Here is a 20,646-nt window from a genome sequence, read left to right as displayed (position 1 = left end):
CTGGGGGTGGAGGGGGGCGACACACATGAATCTCACCTCCCTAGGAAGGGGAAATAGAATACATTTTGTAGGAGGACTGGAGGCAGGTAGGCATGGGAACAGGAGAAATCAGGTAGGGGAGGGAAAAACGGAGGTGAGAGTACAGGGAGAAACAATTAGAAGGACTAAGGAGCATTTAGGAAGTAAAATGGAAACCTAGCGCAGTGGAAACTTCCTGGAACCTATGAATGTGACCCTAGCTAGGACTCCTACTAATGAGGATACAGAGCCTGAACTGGCCATCTCTGATAATCTGGCAAGGCTCCCAGTAGTGGAATTGGAACAGCAAAGCAGCCACAAAACCTTTGACTCACACCTGTCCTGCCTGCAAGGTGTGCTAGGGCAATGGTGGCTCAGAGCTTGTGGGAAGGGCCAACCAATGACTGGTCTAACTTCAGGCACAAGCCATGAGCCCATGTCTGACATTGCCTGGATGCCAGGAATCAGAAGCTGGATGGCTCAGAGACTTAGGGTAGAACCAAACACAAATGACCAAAAAAAAAAAAAAAAAAAAAAAAAAGAGAGAGAAAGAAAGAAAGAAAGAAAGAAAGAAAGAAAGAAAGAAAGAAAGAAAGAAAAAAAAATCAATGACATGGTTCCTAATGATATTCTTCAATACTCATAGATGAGTGCCTAGCCCGATCATCATCAAAAGAGGCTTCCTCTAGAAGACGATGGGAGGATGGGAACAGATGCAGAAACCCACAGCCAAACATTAGGTGGAGCTCAGGGGAAACTCATGGAAGAGCAGGAGGAAGGATTGTAGGAGCCAGAGGAGTTGAGGATACGAGAACACATCCCACAGAATCAACTAAACAGTACTCACAGAGGGGCTCACAGAGACTGAAGTGGCAACCACAGAGCCTGCATGGGTCTGCACTAGGTCCTCTGCATACATGCTGTGGGTTGTTTAACTTGGGGTATTTGTGAGACTCCCAACAGTAGAGAGGAGGGTGTCTCTTAACACTTTTGCCAGCTCTTAGGGCCCTTTTCCTCCTACTAGGTTTCCTTGTCCAGTCTTGATATGAAGGTGTATGCCTGGTCATATAGCATCTTGTACTTTAAGTTATCAGTTTGGTTGATATCACCAAGAAGCCTGCTTTTTTTGAAGGGAAATGGAGAAGCAGTGGAGGGAGGGGAGACTGAGGTTGGAATGTATTGTATAAGAGAAAAATTTAAAAAAAAAGAATAAAGACAAGTCATCCTATTGATAAGTGGGCAAAGAAGATTATATGACAAAAAGCCAGCAATCATATGACAAGATGTTCAACATTGACCATACACAGCAAAATGCAAGATGAAACTATAACACACCACCATTCTTTATACATTTGTCAATATATTCAAAGAGTTATAAATTTGTATACCCTCTTAAAAAAAACATAGGCAGCATGAAATAAACAAGTATACATAAATCTTATGATCTGGTGATCTAGCTCTATACTCACCAGAATACATAGAGATGGTCACTAAAGACATGCAAGTCAATGTTCACAGCTGCACTTGCATTAGTCAAAAAAGAAAAGCAGTCTATCCATCATAGAATGGGAATGTGAAATACAAGATACGCATTAAATACAATACTAGAGTCACCTATTGAAGACAACCTACCATGACACACAACCAGATGGATAACTCTCACAGACACGTTTGGATAAAAGCCATTAAAAATATTACATATTCTTCCATTTACATAAAGTACAAAAAGAGGCTAAACTAGAACAAGGTCAGAAAGCAGTGGTAATCTTTGGAAGTTGCATAGTAATCAGTGGGAGCCTTATGTGCTAGTCATGCTCTGTTTCTTATTTTAGGTTACACCTAGATGTTTGCCTTGTCAAAATGTATTGTTAGACACTTAAGACAGGTACATTTTCTGTACATATATGTGTGTGTATACTACAATAATAAGTCTGTTTTTAACAAAATTAACTATAGGCAGGGCACAGTGATGTATACTCTCTTAATCCTAGCACTGAAGAGGCAGAGGCAGGCAGATTTTTTAATTGAAAACCAGTCTGTTTGTCTAAATAGCAAGCTACAGGCCAGCCAGGGCTACTTAGTGAGATTCTGTCTGGGGCGGGGGGACGGAGGACCATAAATAAAAAAATGTATAAATTATAAGTAGGAGTAGAAATTAGCCACAGAAAATATAAGCTATTCTAGAGTTGAGACTCCTAAATTTTCCTAAGTTTCATTAGAACCCCCAATTTTGTATGCAGTACTCAACACTTCTTTTTACTCCCTAGTTTTATCTTCATGGACACTCACCTGCATTTCCTACATAATGCATGTCAAAAAAAAAAAAAAAAAAACTTCAGACTACTTTCAATCTGCCAATAAATTTGCTCAACACTAGTGACCATGACAAACAAGATGATATCTAGGGATGAACAAGCAGGAACCTGTCTGATCATCTCCCTTTGCCCTGACACCTGTCCTGGTGCTTTGCACAGAGCAGGTCCTCCATAAACCTGGACAAAGCAGATAAATCTATAAGACAGGGCTCAAAGGAGTTCCAGGGAAAGAACTTAAACTCGAAAAGAATTCTTAGAAGCAGAGATATTGTACTTCTAGGTTTTCTGAGAAAGAATGGAATAGATAGGAATGGAGCAGGGGAGAAACAGAGAATGGCTTTCTGGTGGCATGAGTTTAGTTTAGAAAGAAAGCACTATCCTGGCACAAGGAGAGAAAGACATTTCTAATGCAAGGGGGGGGGGGGTTTGAGAAGCTCAGAGGCAAGAAGTTTGTGGGCAAAGAAAAGAGTTGCTGGTTGCCAGGAACTTCATCACACAGAGGGAAGCAAACACTCTTCTTTAATAGGTCAGGATAAAGTTCAGATACTAGTATTTTTCCAAGGCTGCATATTACTGATATTTTTTTCAAAAGATTATGAATTATGCATTCTATTTCATTGCAAATAGGTGATAAAAAGATGAACATATATAATATGGCCTGTGGTTAAAAGGACTGATTTTTCCCCCTGTTCATATTTAATAAGTAATCAAGGGCCAACAAGACAGCTCAGTGGGAAAAGGCATGTTACGATGCTTAACAACCTGGATTCTAGCCTCAAAACCCCTGTGAAAGAAAGAGAGAACAAACTTCGAAAAGTTGTTCTCTGATCTCTTGTGTGCTATGACATGCATGCACACTCACACAAACAAATGCAAGAATTTTAAAACTAAATAAACAACTTAAGAATTTTAGGAATTTTTTTTCTTGGTTTTTCGAGATAGGGTTTTTCTATGTAGCTTAGGACCCTGTCCTGGAACTCTCTCTATAGACCAGGCTGGCTTTGAACTCAGAAATCCATCTGCCTCTGCCTCCGAAGTACTAGGATTAAAGGCATTCACCACCACCACCTAGCTAGGATACTTCAAAATGAAAAACATATACATAGAACTTATCAAAAATGTGATAAATAATACTATTTATATGGACTCCAATTCTTTTTTTTTTTAAAGATCTATCTTTATTTTTGTATATGTGTGTCTGCCCTGAGGAGGCCAGAAAGAGCACTCATCCCTTTGAGCTGAGTTGCAAGTGGTTACATGTGGATGCTGGGAACCATACTAGGGTCCTCCACAAGAGCAACAAATGTTTTTAACTGGTTATTTCTCCAGCCCCCGAATCTAATTCTTTAGTTTAGATGTTCCTTTATGTCACTAAACTTGAATGTGAGTTAATGCAAACACTGGGAAAGTCAACCACCTTGACTTTAATTTTCTCATGTGTAATGAGAGGCTTAAAACAGATGACCCTCAAGGAACTACTTTTGGTTGCAATGTGCCACATGTCTTTGCTTGAGACAATTTTAGAAACATGATTTTGTGATGAATAGCAGATTTTTTTTTAACCTCCCTCTGCCTCTAGGAGGCATCAAAATCCCTTACTAAAATTATTCTGTGGTGGTTTGTTTTACTGACTATGTCTAATCCATTGGACAGTTGACATCAAAAAAGCAGATGCTGAATCAAAAGAATCCAGCATTTTGTTCTGTGCTGTGGGTAACTGATGAGATCATTTGTATTCCATTCAGCCCAGCAAGAGGAAAGTCACTACCACATGTACCCACATGAGAGACCCTGGGCTGCTACACTTAGTAAAATAACATTTGCTGGTCTGTTTGGTCAAGAAACTTTGAAGCTCAGGGGTTTCAGTAGCACACGATTTTGCTAAAACAGCTCTGCCAATGCCAATTAACATTTTTATAGGTGCTTTTGTACCTGCAATGCCAAAAGTCTTCTGTGGGCAAAGTCCTACAGAATTCCAGGGGTTCTGTCTGCCCACAGTCCAGCTGAGGCATTCAGTGTAAGGATTGCTCCAAGATGAATTAGCCCTTTGTTTCTTTTCTGCTATTTCAGAACCCTTTCTGATGTTTCCACTGATGTCTGGCCATGTCATGACACCAAAGCAGACTGCTCGAAATCACTGTTTACTCTGGCCTGCATACAGGTCTGCTTAAAGGACTTCATCAAAACACCCCTTTCAGAATACACAACAGCCTCTCAGAGCTTTGGGAGATTACACAGAGAGCAAAGTATTTTAAATTACGTCTAACAACACTTCAGTATACTACAATTTTCACTTTCAAAAGTAATCAAGTAGTTTTGAAATGTATTGAAGCAGGTAAAAAGGAGAATATAAAGTAAGCTTTATATGTATATAGTGAGCATTTGGAAAGCATTGGAAATGCTTTTTTAAGCTTTAGCAAAGTAAGTAAAAAAATTTTTAAGTAAAAAAATCCTATCTAGCACATATAGAAAACTGTATAGATAAATAAGGATTAAATATTGAGATGTGAATTAATATAGAAATTTGACAGAATAACACAGCAAAAATGGAATGACGAAAAGAAAGAAAGAAAGAAAGAAAGAAAGAAAGGAGGGACGGAGGGAGGGAGGGAGGGATGAGAGAAGAGAGAGGGAGGGAGGAAAGAGAGAGGAAGGGAGAGAGGGAGGGAGGGAAGGAGGGAGGGAGGAAAGAGAGGAAGGGAGAGAGGGAGGGAGGGAGGGAGAGAGGGAGGGATGGAGGGAGGGAGGAAGGGAAGCATTAGGTTCACTATGCATACTGTAAAAATCTGAACAAATCTGAAAGCATTTGTTTTTAGTAAAGGCTTACTCCATAACACTAGAATACAGAAACACATTTATACCAATGATACCACCAGAAATAAAATATAGGGGGCTACAGAGATGGGTCAGTGGTTAAGAGCACCATCTTGTTTTCCAGAAGACCCAGGTTCAATTCTCAGCACCTACATGGCAACTCACAACTGTCTCTAACTCCAGTTCCAGAGATCCAATGGCCTCTTCTGGCCTCCTCATGCATTAGGTACACAAATGGTGCACAGACATACAGGCAGGTAAAACACCCACACACATAAAAACAAATCTTTAACCAAAACCATCTATAAACTAAGGAACCATAAGCAGAGAGGAGAACTTACTATAACATGTGCTGTTTATATAACTATGAAAATAACCACATGGTGATTTTTATCTTGTGGTCATCATTAGCAACTCAAGCAAAAACAAAATCTGTTGACATGTGAAGACAACTTGTAGGCTCAATAAGAGCATTCACTAAAAACCTTATAAGATGAACTCTCATAAACCACACAGCATTTCTGGTATAACCACAGAGAAATTCAGTAGCTCTGCAAAACCTCTCACTTTGAGCCACCATAACAACTGCCCAGATCAGCTTATTCTAGGACATGAGCCTGCACAATCAACACAGGATGAAGTATGACTTCCATATCCACACCAGGCTTCCATCATCCACTGCTGAGTAGCAAACCACCTCCACACTCAGCAGCCTAACAATAATTCATAACTCAGGTCTTTGAGCAGACTAGTGCTCAATCGTTTTGCTGCTGGTCTCCTGGGTTCTATCATGCAGCTGCACTAAAATATCCAAAGTGGTTTCAGGCAGTTGGCTCTTTTATATGATACCTGGCTCTAAAGATAAAAGTGAAAAAATGACAGTCCTCTAAGACTGTAGCCCAGAAATCCTAAACAATTATCTACATGGTGTCCATTAGCCAATGAAAGTCAGTCACTAAGCCAGTCCCATCTAGGGAAGGCAAGTGGTCACTAGTTCTGATGGACAGGAAAAAGGCAGTGATCACGAAAACCTCCAGTCATCTCTCCATGGAAAAGACAGAATCACCATTTAAGCATGACTTTATGATAGCTTCTAACTCAGTAACACAGCACAGGAAAATAAGCTGTCTTATCAATATCAAACCTGCTTTTGTACTCGAACTATATTTTATATAACAAATACATATAGCAAGGACTGTTAATTTGAACAAATCTGTATAAGAAAATCCAAATGAAACATTACTATATCTTCATGCATAGTAAAGGGCCCTTGGAACTGCTTTATGCACTGCCTTATAAATTAGATACAAGCACTAAATTTCCTTAGTGTATGGCTGTGTGGAGGACAGAGGTTGAATGTAGGTGTTTTCCTCTATCTCTACCTTATTTTTTGAGATATAGTCTCTCTCTGGACCCAGAGCTCAATGGTTTGGCTAGACAGGCTAGCCAGCAAGCCCTATCACATCTATCCCTGTGCTCCAGCACTGGGTTACAGACTTGTACCACTACACTGAGCTCTTCACATAGGTTCTGGGGTGCCAAAGTCAGGTCCTCATGCTCATACAGCAAAAGTTTTATCCACAGAGAGGATCACCCCACCCTAAGAAACAAAATAAACTAACAATATCATCACTATGTTCTTGGAAACCCAAGTGCTCAAAAACAGCGATTCCAGGTAAATGCTGGCTTTACAAACTAGATTACCACAAAGTCACTAATAATACAACTTCATGTCAAAACATCTCTCCCTAGAAGATAAAATGAGGACACAAACTAAGAGGACAAAAAGTCAAAGGGTTTTTTGACTTGCAATTCATCCTCTTGTCATTTATCTTATTTTACAGTTTTGATAATGTTTCCAAATTCTAAAAATAATGATTTGGAGGCTCTGGAGATGGAAAATTCCTGGAACTCCAAGTTATATTTTCACTCACCATTACAGGTACCTTTAAAGGCATTTAACAAGTAAGAAATACTAAGCTTAATACTATTTACAAGTATTGAAATAAGAGAAACCTAACATTTGGAATGTAGTAGGTCAGCAGTACTACACAGAATCCTGAATTCAAGTTGACAACTTACAAAGTTAATTGCTTCCAAAATTTATTACTTCTTGGAACATTACTGATATAGTTAGTATATACACTTTTCTTTTTTTAAAAATACTTTAATCCAGTGTGTGTGTGTGTGTGTGTGTGTGTGTGTGTGTGTGTGTGTGTGTGTGTGTACACATGTGCCACAGTGTGCATGTGGAGGTCAGAGTACAACTGGCAGGAGCCAGTTCTTTCCTTCTGTTATGTGGGACCTAAGGACTGAACTCTAAGACAGCATGAAAGAGTTAGTATCTTTATCTGCTGAACTCTCTCCCACTCATTCTCTTTTTTCCTTTTATTTCGTCTTTTGAGGCACTGTCTTGCTTTGTAGTCCTAGATGGCTTGGAACATACTCTATAGATCACAGAAATCTAACTCACAGAGATCACGAGTGCTGGGATTAAAGGCATACCACACCATGCCTGGCTCTCAAACCAGTAACATTTTAATGTTGACTTTTCACCGTTAACTTTATGGAAGAATTACATACTTTTTCCCAATTTCCTGACTTTTTCAAATGACCTCCCTCAGGCTTCATGATTTCAAAAACATATCAAAAATGCCAGGAAGAGGGCTGGAGAGATGGCTCAGAGGTTAAGAGCACTGACTGCTCTTCCAAAGGTCCTGAGTTCAATTCCCAGCAACCACATGGTGGCTCACAACTTTCTATAATGAGATCTGGTGACCTCTTGTGGCCTGTAGGCATACATTCAGACAGAACACTGAGTACATAATAAATATTTCTTTTAAAAAAAATTGCCAGGAATACCCATTTATAAATACTAGTCTTCATGTTACCTTTGCTCAATTAAAAAAGGAAACAAAAAACAGACAATTGAGGGTTTTTTTTAAGATTTATTTACTTTTATTTCATGTGTACAAATGTTCTGCCTACACATATACACATAGACCATGTGCATACCTGGTCCCTGGAAAGGCTAGACAGAATGTTCAATCCTCTGGAACTGGAATTATAGATGATTGTGAGCCTGCATGTGGGTGCTGAGAACCAAACCTGGGTCCTCTGGAAAAGCAGACAGTGCTCTTAACTACTCAGCTATACAGCTCCTAGGATAATTTTCAAAAAATAAAAAATGTCCCTGGGCAATATTCTTAAATGCAATAAAAACTAAGAAGTGCTACTTGCAAGGTCTTGGGTTTGATTCCTAGCACCTCAAAATACAAGGGGGGGGGGAGCGTCCTGGATTCTTCAGTTAAAAAAAGATACCACAGCTGGCATAGTAACTCAAATCTTTAATCCCAGCACTTGGGAGGCAGAGGCAGGCAGATTAGAGTTTTAGGCCAGCATGTTCTAGATATCAAATTCCACGCCACCTATGGCTGTATTAGACCCTGTCTTTCAAAAAAGGGATATCCTTATTATGCTCCAAAATAATTCAAAAGGAGATGAAGGTGGGAGTGGAGTGAGAGAATAGTTAAGAGAAGAAAATGACTGCAGAGTTGTGGGCACACAGGGATCCCAGTGAACAACTTTTATTTTTGCATGTTTTTAAACTGTTACATTGTTAAAATAAATAAATAGATCCTATTTATAGCCAGGACAGGTCTTTTAGGTGTCTAATTGTTCTTTCTGACCCCTTACTTACAAGCATCTCTCCCTGAATTCTGTGTGTCTCCATTACACCTACTCTTCATCTGAGCCCCTCCTTCCTTGCTCCTCCACTCTGGAAGAAAACCCCACATCCTTGTAGGCCATCTATCAACCCACTCCATGACCCAGTTTTATGCGAAGATTCCCCCAGCATCACCTGCATTACATATCTTAAGAGGGAGATTCCGCCCACCCCCCATCTCCGCACATCTCAGAGCTAAGCACCACACAGTGAAGCAGACGGAAATGGTGGTCACAGTGGCAAAAAAGTCTGCTCCTCTGCAGTTCTGTACCAGCACTTAGGAAATATCAATGACCTTCACTAAAGAGACTCTCACAACTATTTTTTAGAAGGAAATTGCAAACTGTACTTAAATCTCACAGTAATGCCAAGAGATCCTGTTAGCACAGAGAGGCTGTGATTCTCACTTCAGAAAGAACTCTTTATGAAGGAGCAAAAAGTCTCCTTAATAACCCATCCCCATCTCTACACACTCCAAATCCTATGCGCCGAGATACACATTTTGCTGAAAATTTAACTTCTATAATGAAGACAGGCACAGGTGTGAAACTGACATTACCTTGTATCTCATCTTGGGACAGGAATGAATGTAGAAACCCATATAGTAATAGCTGAGTTGCGGTGTTTTCTCATGCAGTTGTCTAGTAAAAGCAATTTCTCTGCCAAAACAAAAAACAAAAAAAAAAACAACAACAAAAAACCATAATGTTAATTCTGATTTCAATTTTCAAAAATCTATGTAATTCAATAAAATGTAATGGAAAAGTATCAAAATACCAAACTATTTGTGTGTTTGTTTTTGAGGCAGGGTTTTTCTGTGTATCTCTAACTGTCCTGGAACTCACTCTGTAGCCCAAACTGGCTTCAAACTCAGAAATCTGCCTCCTGAGTGCTGGGACTAAAGTTATGCACCACCATTCCCAGCAAAAAAAAAAAAAAAAAAAAAAAAAAAAGATTTTTAAAACACTAGACAATTATGAAAGAAGAACCCCAAAACTTCTAAATTATTTTTAAACCTCTAAATTATTTTGAATAAATACCTCTAAGTTCAGATTTTATACTTTATTGGGCAAAAGTGCTGATCTACAACCAACATAACATGAAAATAAAGATAATATAATATGCAGTATGCTCTAGAATGTGCAAGAAATCTGGGCTACTTTAACAGCACAACAAAATTTTTAAAACTTAATAGCTGATACAAGTCAGGAAAAATTATATATGCATTTACATTCAACCCTTTTAACTGTATCTGATTCACAACTCACTGTTAGCTAGGACCACAGTTTATATACACAGTTTTCTTAAAATGAGAGGAACAATACCACATTCTCCCTCCATGCCTTTTCCGTTTGTTAGCAGGAATGAGGGCTGCTGAAACAAAGAAACTAAATCTTCACTGAAATGCTTATGTGTGAAGTGGTTATAATCTGTATTAAGATAAATCTTGGCACAAAATTTCCCCTACTTGTCCAGCTGAATAAACAGGCTGTATGTGAGAGTTTTAATAAATTTAAATTTCTAAAGCAGGAAGAATGGTGGTTTTATCTTTTGAGAGTTTTCTTCCTTCCTTTTTTTTTTTAATAGCAGCAATGGATATATAAAATTCAAGGTTTTGTTCTGTTAGAGAGGCTTTCTTTATGTAGTATAGCCTATCCCATAACTTGCTATAATAGCCCAGGCTGGCCTCAAAACTCTCATCCTCCTATCTCAGCCTGAGAATACAGGCATATGCCACTTGTCCAATAGAGAAATTCTATGTTTAAAGGACTACTCTATTCATTTCTCTAGTACAAATTTAAATTGTTGAAAGGTTATCCAAAAACTATTTAAAATGTTTCTGTAACAGAATAAATGTTACTATTCCAAGAACTAATCTATTTTCAAGATTCAAACTGAGGAAAGAATCAGCAAATGCAAAAACCCCACACCCACCTATACACAATAACTCTTGACCATACCCTAGCTAGTATAGATGGCACTTGGTTTCTTGGACCTTCATATTTTGAATCACTGTATCACTACTTACTCAAATCCATGAGCTATTCTCAAAACCAGTCTTCCAATGCTCAATAAGCTCCTGGGCTATCTCTAATACAGCCTGAATTTGACCACCTTTCATTACCTCTATCTAAGATACTCTAGTCTTTAAATTATTTTCTATAAAGCACAATTAAATACATAGGAAAAAAGGATTGTCAAAAAGCAGTTTAAAACACTGTATAATTGAATATCTGTTATTGACACATTAATATTAAGAGACTGTCAGGATGGGCACTGAGACATAGGTAAAAGATGACTATCAGCCCAATTTGTAAAACTCAAATTGATAAGTTAAAGAAAAGCATCAAGGCTTCTACTTTGATAATTCAGGAAAATAATACATACACAAAAACTAAGATAATCTGGCAGTATACTTCATAATGGTGAAAAATGTGACTATAGACACAAATACTAGGGAACACAGTGAGAAAAGCAGAGGGAAAGAGACTCAAGCTACCTGAAAAACTAAAACAAACCAGTTTCCAAACCTCCTCCTAATTGTACTGGACACATGCATAGGTAAGTAGGAATAAGAACAGAAACAAATATTCCAGAGAAGATACTCCCATCAAACCTTCCCACCATTAAAGACATTTGTGCTGTGTGACATGTATCTGCAGCTATGGCCATAATTGGGAAACTGTTTTCTGAGGAGGGTCACAGATACCAGCAGATAGTTGGGAACTCCACACTGCTAATTTGTATACCTAGACAACCAAATGCTTCATGACACTGTTGCAGTTGGGAGCAGACCAACCATGTAAGTGGTCTCAAAAGATTGCTAATGACACCATACCTTCTTAGTCTGTGGATATATGCAGATATATGTGTTCATGAAACCACTAGGTGCCTAATGATATGCTTGTCAGACTGTGACCCTTTCCTTAGACACTTCATAACACATCTTTCAGCAGGCGCACATGCCTTTAATTCATTCACAGCACATTAGTTGCATCTTGAACCAACACTGAGAGAATATACATGCTAGTGATAACAATACAGATAATGTTATATTTATAGAGATAAATAAGCTCTGGCAGGGGAGCTTAGGAAATATATACATGAGACAAAAATCTTCAAACATGTGGTTTCCTTTTGAAAACTATATTATTATTTTGGTATACGATAGGGGTGGAGGGAATAGACATGACATGGCCTCTTTAGAGTCAGTTCTATCCTAGGACCTTTATATGAGTTCTGAAGATGAAACTCAGGATATCAGGCTTACCCAGAAAGCATTTTACTTGCTAAGCCATCTCACAGGAGTCCACAGTGACTTCTTATATTCTATAGAGTATATAGAAGCTAAAGGATTGTGACCGGAGAGATAGCTCAGTTTAAGAACACTGGCTGCTCTTCCAGAGGTCCTGAGTTCAATTCCCAGCAACCACATAGTGGCTCACAACCATCTGTAATGAGATCTGGTGCCCAAGGCAGAACACTATATAATAAACAAACAAATAAATAAATAAATAAATCTTTTTTTTTTTAAGAAAAGCGAGAGGATTAACATCAAAAATGGCATCATTTGTAAAGCTGTTACTTTTTTTTTTAGAAAGGGTTATTTATTTTATTCTCTCCCTACAACCATCTCCCTCCCCACTCTGTGTGTGTGTGTGTGTGTGTGTGTGTGTGTGTGTGTGTGTGTATGTGCGCATGTGCATACACACACACACACACACACACTTCCTATAGAGGCCAGAAGAAGGCCAGCAGGATTCCCTGGAGCTGGTGGCTGTCAGCAGCTAGATGTGGGTGCTGGCAACTGAAATCCTGTTCTCTGAAAGAGTAGGAAGTGCTTTTAACTGCTGAGCCATCTCTCCAGCCTCCTAAAACTGTGACTTTTAAATATTAATATACAGCTAAGGGACTACTGTAGCAGCCAATTATTATAATATACTATAAAAACAGATTCCTACCATTACTTACTGAAATATAAACAAATGGAGTAATTATCTGAACCTCCATGAAACTCATTACAACTGTACAAAGCAGTCTTACCTTAATGCTGAATAGACACCCAAAGACAGAAATGAATAATCGGGATCGTAGTACAGATACACAGAAGACACACAGTATGGGAGGATGTCTATCACACCCACAGCAATGATCTTCCCATCAAGCCAGTACTGCTGGTGAAAGGAGCCATATCCACACTCTGGTCCATTAGCAGGGTGCTCTGCCTATGAAAAAGCAGGCACAGAAACATCAACAGGGAGTCATTTTCTTTATATTAAAAAGATCTAAATCTAAGTAATCTTTTACTTTGTTCAGGTTAATAAGTAATAAAATTTTACTTCATTGTGACCTCTTTCCAGATAATGAGTGCTTTAGCATGAAAAATTCATTAAAAAAAAAAAAAAAGGATGGATGGATGGAAAGGAAAGAGGAAGTTAAGAGGAATGAAGAGAAAAGGAAGGAGAAGAAAAAAATGAAAGGAGGGGGGAAAAAGAAAGGCACAAAGGCAAGTAATGTGATCCACCTCATTCACAGGACTACAAAAGGAAAACAATGTGATACATTAATCAGTGCAGGAAATATATGACACATTCCAACATCTGACCAAAACTTGTAACAAGTGACAGCAAAGAGACTTCTTGAGTTGTTTAATAACAAATACAAAAACCACTGTTAAGAGCACAGTTAACATTAAGAAACTAGATGCTTCCCCCTCGCTCCCCACTTGATATTATGAACAGACAATTCTATTCAGTATGATTTGAAATCCCAGCTAATATAGTACAACAGGGGAAGGGAATAAAGGAAGCTGTGGAAGTAGATCAGTGGCCGGGTGCTTGCCTAGCTAGCATGTGCCTGAGGGAGAGGGGGTGGGGAAGGGAAGGAAGAAAATAAGAAGAGGAGGAAGGGGGGAGAAGAGAAAAAAAGTAGAAGGAGGATTAATTCAGAGTGAAGAACAGAAATATCAACTGTCTTTATAGATGACATGATGGCAACAAAGTCCAAAGAACAAAGAAAAAAACTATAACTACAGCAAAGACTAAAATGAAAGGTTAAGATGTAAAATTCTTTTCTTTTATAATAATAACTAGAATATAAAATGTGAAACAGAATGAAAAAAGCTAAGTTTAAAGTTTACATGTACAGAATCTATACACAGGAAAGTAGCAAACATCTATGAGGGGAATCAAAGAAGACCCAAATAAATGAAACAACACGTATTTCTTGACTAAAACTGTTACAATCCCAGTTCTTCTCAACTTGCTGCAAAACAATATAATCCCAATCAACACTGCAACAAGCTGTTTTATGAGTATCAACAAATTCATTCAGTTGGACATGAGAGACAAAAGGCTCAGGGCACCCAACTCCACTGAGGAATGAAGACAGTGTGGTTGTCTTGACAGAACAATAGACAAATCAGCCTAAACAAGTCCACAAAAACATAGTAACCTCTGACAAATAGTAAAAGCAATTCAACAGGGAAAGTAAGTCTCCACAAACAACAGTGTTTAACAGCTGGACATCCACATGTAAGCCAGGCATCAAGATAAACTTTATACCTTCAATGACAGGGAGCTTAAAATGAATCACAGACCCAAATGTCAAATTCAGTCCTAGGAAACTTCTAGACAAAGGCATGAAGAGAAAATCTGGCTGATCATGGCTTTGTTAATGAGTTTTCAGATACAGCATCAAAAACAAAATCCATGAAAAAAGATAGTTGTTTGAGCTTTATTAAATTCATTTAAAACTTCTGCTCTGCAAGAAATGTTAAGAAAACAAAGTCAAGCCACAGAATATATATGACAGGACATAATACAACACGAAAGCTTTAAGATTCAACCATAAGAAACTAAACCACCAAACTAAAAATGGACAAAAGATCTGAACACATGCTTTATCTCAGAAAGACAGCACTTAATCATAAGGAACAATGCTCACCATCACCACACAGATTTGCACACAGAATATCAAGCAGTCCTACATATCAGAAAACCAATCCCCACGGTCTGGACATCAAATGCCAAGAGAGATGCAGACCAACAGAAGTCGTGCTCTGGTGTTGGGAAGGTAAAGCAGTTACAGGCACTTCACGAACATCTCACAAAACTAAACGCACTCTGAGCATAAAGAAACAGCAATCATACTCTGTACTTACTTATCCATTTGGTCTGAAAACTTACCTAAAGACAAAGCCTCACAAGTTGTTCATAGCATCTATTCCTAACTGGCTAAACCCAGAGCAACCCATACATCCTTCAATACATAGATGGATAAACTCTGGTTCATCCCTATAATGCATGATTATTAACAAAATACACACACACACACACACACACACACACACACACGAAAGAGGAGGAAGGAAAGAGAGAGAGAGAGAGAGAGAGAGAGAGAGAGCTTTCAATGCATATTGCTAAGTGAAAAATGCCAGTCTACATCCTGTATAGTTAAAATTGCAGTGTATAAAAGGCAAAAGTAGGCACAGTTTACTCCATTTATCAGGAGTTTGAGAGGTCTAGGTGAGGGATTAATAGATGAGACACAGATCCTTTAGGTGATGAGACTGTTCTGTATAACATAATAGCAAAGACACCATAGTATGCTTTTAATCAAAACTTAGCACTTTATTATTTATTTTGGTTTTTCAAGACAGGATTTCTCTGTATAGCCTTGACTGTCCTGGAACTCACTCTGTAAACCAGGCTGGCCTCAAAATCAGAGAGATCCACCTGTTTCTGCCTCCCAAGTTCTAGGATAAAAAAGGCATGCACAACTACTACCCAGCATGAGATAGTCTTAGTAAGAGTTGGACAGAGAAAAAAGGTGAAGTAAGCAAGTCTTGAAATGAAAGGGGTCTGTATGGATGAAAATAAAAAGTGCATATAAATACTGTACTCTGATAAAACTGCTTCCCATGGGGGTACAGGTTAACAATTCTGACACTGCTATATATGTAACAAACAATTAAGTAAACAGAGAGCATACGGTAGGGTTCTCAGTGCTGTGATTAGAGTGATCCAAGTGATGATGGATTATAGTTGAAAATGTGAAAACTCATGCCTGTCTTGATGTAAACACAGATGGTTTCACACAGAAATGTGCATACTGTAAGTATGTGCATGCTCAAGAGTAACTGTACACACACATCTCTTTTTTTGTCAGCTGAAAGGGCCTAAAAGAAACACCCCAAGAGAAATGAGCACACCCTACTGCCAAGATCTTGGTACATTTTCTGCAATCAAAGGAACCAGTGCTAGGAGAAGTGGTTGACTTTAGAAACGCATAGGAAATATACAAAATGAGCTTACTGGATTCTCAGTGTCAGAGAGGTAGTACTCAAACAACCAACCCACACTCAAAGAAGCACAGGAGGAACTGAAAGAACTAACTAATTCATTACTGAAGTATTTTAAGCAACAAAATAAAAGCAATCTATAACCCCAAGTATAAAATCTATGTATCCATGGGCTGGAGGGATGGCTCAGCCATTAAAGGCTAAGCTCACAACGAAAAATATAAAAATCTATGCACCCATACTACTATGTACCATTGAAAAACAATAAAAGAACAGAGGAAAAATCTCCCATGCAGAAAAATATCAAATTTACATAGATACTCTTCCCTGAAATCGAGAGAACATAGATAGGCATAAGGCAGGCCTGGAGTTGTTTTCTTTTGTTTCTTTTTTGTAATTCAATTATGTGGTTCTCTAGTGATAACTCTGTAGGCTGTGACATCATCATGTAAGTCACAACATCAAAAGGTTAGACATGTCTCTCCTTTTCATTTCAACCAGGTCAGAAAGAGCTAAGTCTTAGAATAGCTCCTCACCCCCACCCCCCAGGAAGCTAGGGAGCCCTTGCTAGAGAAGCATCCCCAAGTCACCACTGCTTACTGACTTGAGAATCCACTTCATTAAGATGTGGCGATCACATGTCTTGTACCTCACTAGTGATGGCCCTTTATCAACTTGCTCAATTATCACAAGCACAGTGGGAGGGTAAAATTACATATTACATAGGAAAGCACACTATTTAGAAAAAAAGAAAGCAAAGGGCTATTTGCCTTAAAGCCAAAAACATGTAAATCGAAAGGTCTCAAACTTGATGGCCTCAAAACCCCTTTATACTTAGAAAAGTGAAGAGAATTCATGTAATAGAATACATATACAGAATTTACCAATTAGAAAACAAAGTGAAATTTTAAAATAGATCTAATAATTCACTTAAAAATAATAAATTTAATTTATTTGATTCATCTGTGATAAACACACACACAAAAAAAAACACTGCACTTTACAAAATAAAAAAAAATACATAAAGTTGCATAGTTCTGTTTCTTTTTTTTTTTTTTAACAGATTTCTGTATTAGAAGATCACCTGATTCTCATGTCAGTCTCTGTATTTTATCTGCTGCCATCATGGAACCGCTGAAAAACAGACTGTACACTCATGAGAGTGAGAGTCAGGAGAGCTAATGGAATCACCTTACTATGAAAACAGCACGGGTCTTGAGGACCCTCTGACACATGCATCAATGCATGGACCACAATCCTGTATCTTCAAAATATGAGGAGCCTTTTATAGGATTCATATTAGTGCTTTCCCTCTATTTAAGTTTTGAGAAACAAAGGTAAGACACAAATAAAAGGAAACCAATGAATAAGCTCAGGCTAGTTTTTGCTCACTCCAAATGGCACATTCCCAAAGCCAGTGTTCACAGAATTACATAGTTAGGTCACTTAAAAGCAAAGTCATGTAACTACAGTAGCTACTTTAATTTCCTTACAAATTAATCAGTGATGTGATCAACAATACTTAATGTTTCTTTCCAAGTCTGCAGTTTGCAGTTTAGGATGTGTAAAGGAATTAATCAGAAAATTTTCACAAGTTCCTCCATTTCAAGGATTTAGCTGATAACAGGAAAAAATAATAAACCTCCCCTCTGCTATACAAAAGAAAATTCACCTTGACATTAGGGGAAAGATGGCCTAACTTTGGTGATTAATGAGCAGTATGTATCCATTTCCAAATCGCCATGTAGAGATGACATGAATATTAATAGGCCAATTCTCACTTTCAGCCAAACTGTTCCCCAAATGGGTGCTTATTTATTCTAACAAAGTACACCTGTCTCCTCAGCCATCTGCCTTCTTGTGCCTCAGTGATGGCCCACACAAACTCTGCTAGGCTCAAAGTAACTAACAAAGAGGAAGTCATTTGAGAAGACTTTCAAAAGAAGGTAAGGATGGGGAAGGAAAAAAAGACTTCAGAGAACAGAACCTGAGCTCCCCTCCCTTCCAAAGCAGCCCCAAGCCACCTCTCCCAAATGGTCCCTGTAGGACACAAAAATCTACAGTTGGTTTTCTTGTGAGTATCTTATTTTACAAGAGGTTAACCTGTAGAGTTCTTAGAAGGGAATGAATAATCCCAAATGTTAGTCAATACCCTATATGATGATTAGTAGTTGTTTTAACCTATCTAGCAATTTAATCTCAAACTTTTATTTCATTAAATTGTATCTGCAAATACTCTTTGAAACAGTTTTAATGTTTACTGGTTTTGTATCAAACAACAAGTAGATAGATACAGAACTAAAATTTCCTACATGTCTGTCTATAATCAGAAAAACTTTTACTTCTATTTCTATGTTAAGTAGTTTCCCACTTACAGGTGGTATTAAATTACACTCAAGTATGAGCTCTGTGAAACTGATTTATTGAGATAAGCAGGTACATAAATCAAAGTCTTAAATTCACAGCAAACAAGTTCCTTACAGCTTAGAAACAAATTTTAAGAACCCAAACATATATAACTAAGGTGACTCTTTGAATAAATCAACTGGCATAAAATTCTTAGTTTAAGGAAAAATCTTCTCAAATTTGTAAGCAATATCATTGGATTTTAAATAATATATGAATTTATTTCTAATTGGAACAGCTAAACGGAACTTCTAAAACTAAACCTTAGTAATTAAACTTAGTAATGGATGTATCAAAGTAGTTAGCATTGGACTGGAGCAATTGCAGTTACAGAGAGTGTTTGCTGTACAAGCATGAAGACCTGAGTGCGATACGTGTCCAGGGCCCACACAGAAAAGCCAGACTTGGTGGCACAGGTTTATAATCCCAGACTTTGGGAGATGGCCCTGGGGCTCACTGGCTAGGCAGGCTAGCCTGACCTGAGAGACTGTCTCAAAAGGTAAGGTGAATGGCTGCTGAGGACCCACACTTGAAAGGTTGTCCTCTGAGCTCTGCACATCCATACACACATGTGCATGCACACTCACACGTTAACATTAGTCACACAGAATGCTTAAAGTTTTTTAAAATTTCTATTCAACTAAACTGAACTATAATTCTGGCATTTTAAATATTTTGAAGTATTGTCTTAATTATGATAAAAACATAAATAAGATGTAGCATTTTAATTTTTTGTTGTTGTTTTGTTTTTTGTTTTTTGAAACAGTGTTTCTTTGTATAACAGCTCTGGCTGTCCTGGAACTTGTTCTGTAGACCACCAGGCTGACCTAAAACTCAGAGATCCGCCTGCCTCTGCCTCCCGAGTGCTGGGATTAAAGGCGTGCGCCACCAACGCCCAGCCATTTGAAATGTTTTTAAGTAGAAAACTGAGTAAAGTGATATGTCTTGATGATATGTGCCTCATTAGAGAGAATAATATAGTATTTGACCTTTTGTGATTTGCGTGTCTTCACGTTCCATCCAATGTGAGAATTTCCCTTTTGGAAAGGTGAACAGTATTCTGTGTGTCAGTATAACATTTTACCGGTTATCTGTCTATCAATGGAAAGCTGGGTTGATCTATCTGTTGGCTGCTGTGAACATACTGCTACAATCACTGCTACACTGTTCACTTTCCCTTCTTTTCTGTGTAACTGCTAGATCCTAGGTAATTCTCTAGTTTTGTTTGTCTGTTTTTTGTTGTTGTTTTTTTTTTCTTTGTTTTGTTTTGGGTTTGTTGTTTATTTTTAAAAATAGCCTTTCACTATGTGGTCCTAGCTGTTTTGAAAACCTGGCTAGCCTCAAATTCACAGAGATACACCTGACCTCGCCTCCAGAGTGCTGAAACCAAAAATGTACAAAACCCACTGGGCTCAATTTGGTTTAAAATGGAACTTTCCTCCATTGTAACTATACCATTTTATATTCCTGCCAATATTACACAAAGGCTGCAATTTCTCCACACCCACACTAACACTATTTCTTAGTTTTTGTTAAGTTAACCTACTGGGTACCAAGTAGTACTTTCATGGTTTTGATTTGCAATTCCCTAATGATTACTGGTGTTAAACAACTGACATTTTATGTATTATATTTTGTTTTAGCTTAATCAAACTCTAAAACCCTTAAATAAATTAAAATTTTAAATACAAATAAAGAAATAAAATGAACTCTCACTGAATACCCATAGTCTCTAAGTAATAGCAAAAAATAAATAATGAGCACATGTAAGGTTCACATCCCCTTCCTTCTTACTGAATTACTCTACATAGCTACTGCATCACTGATCACGTCAGCATGCTTTTTGCAACTTTAACAAGTGCAAAAGTATATTCAAGGAAGTGATAGCATCTATATCTATGCACTCTCCCACTGGCCACAGTGCCTGTATATATCAAACAGTTCTCAAGATTTCTGGCTGCCCAGTTCTCTTTATGAAAGAGAAATTACTTACACACAAAAAAGTTAGTTTTATTAGTAAGGATAATAGAATATATTTCAAAATAAGATATGTGTGTGTGTGT

The 20,646-nt window shown here is 37.9% G+C and overlaps 1 protein-coding gene across 10 annotated transcripts in view; it reads right to left on the bottom strand.

Moving 5' to 3' along the window:
* Ate1 (arginyltransferase 1) overlaps positions 1–20,646 on the bottom strand; it is a 117,433-nt gene that overhangs the window by 52,851 nt on the left and 43,936 nt on the right. For all 10 annotated transcript variants that reach the window (XM_027404418.2, XM_027404423.2, XM_027404422.2 and 7 more), the window contains 2 exons: positions 12,919–13,100; positions 9,434–9,533 (listed from right to left, as the gene is read on the bottom strand). In XM_027404418.2, coding sequence (XP_027260219.1) covers positions 9,434–9,533; positions 12,919–13,100 — 282 coding nt within the window. The remainder of the gene's footprint in view (positions 1–9,433; positions 9,534–12,918; positions 13,101–20,646) is intronic.

This window comes from Cricetulus griseus, chromosome 3, assembly GCF_003668045.3.
Source record: "Cricetulus griseus strain 17A/GY chromosome 3, alternate assembly CriGri-PICRH-1.0, whole genome shotgun sequence".
Classification (NCBI taxonomy): Eukaryota; Metazoa; Chordata; class Mammalia; order Rodentia; family Cricetidae; genus Cricetulus; species Cricetulus griseus.
This window is presented reverse-complemented; position numbering and strand designations above follow the sequence as displayed.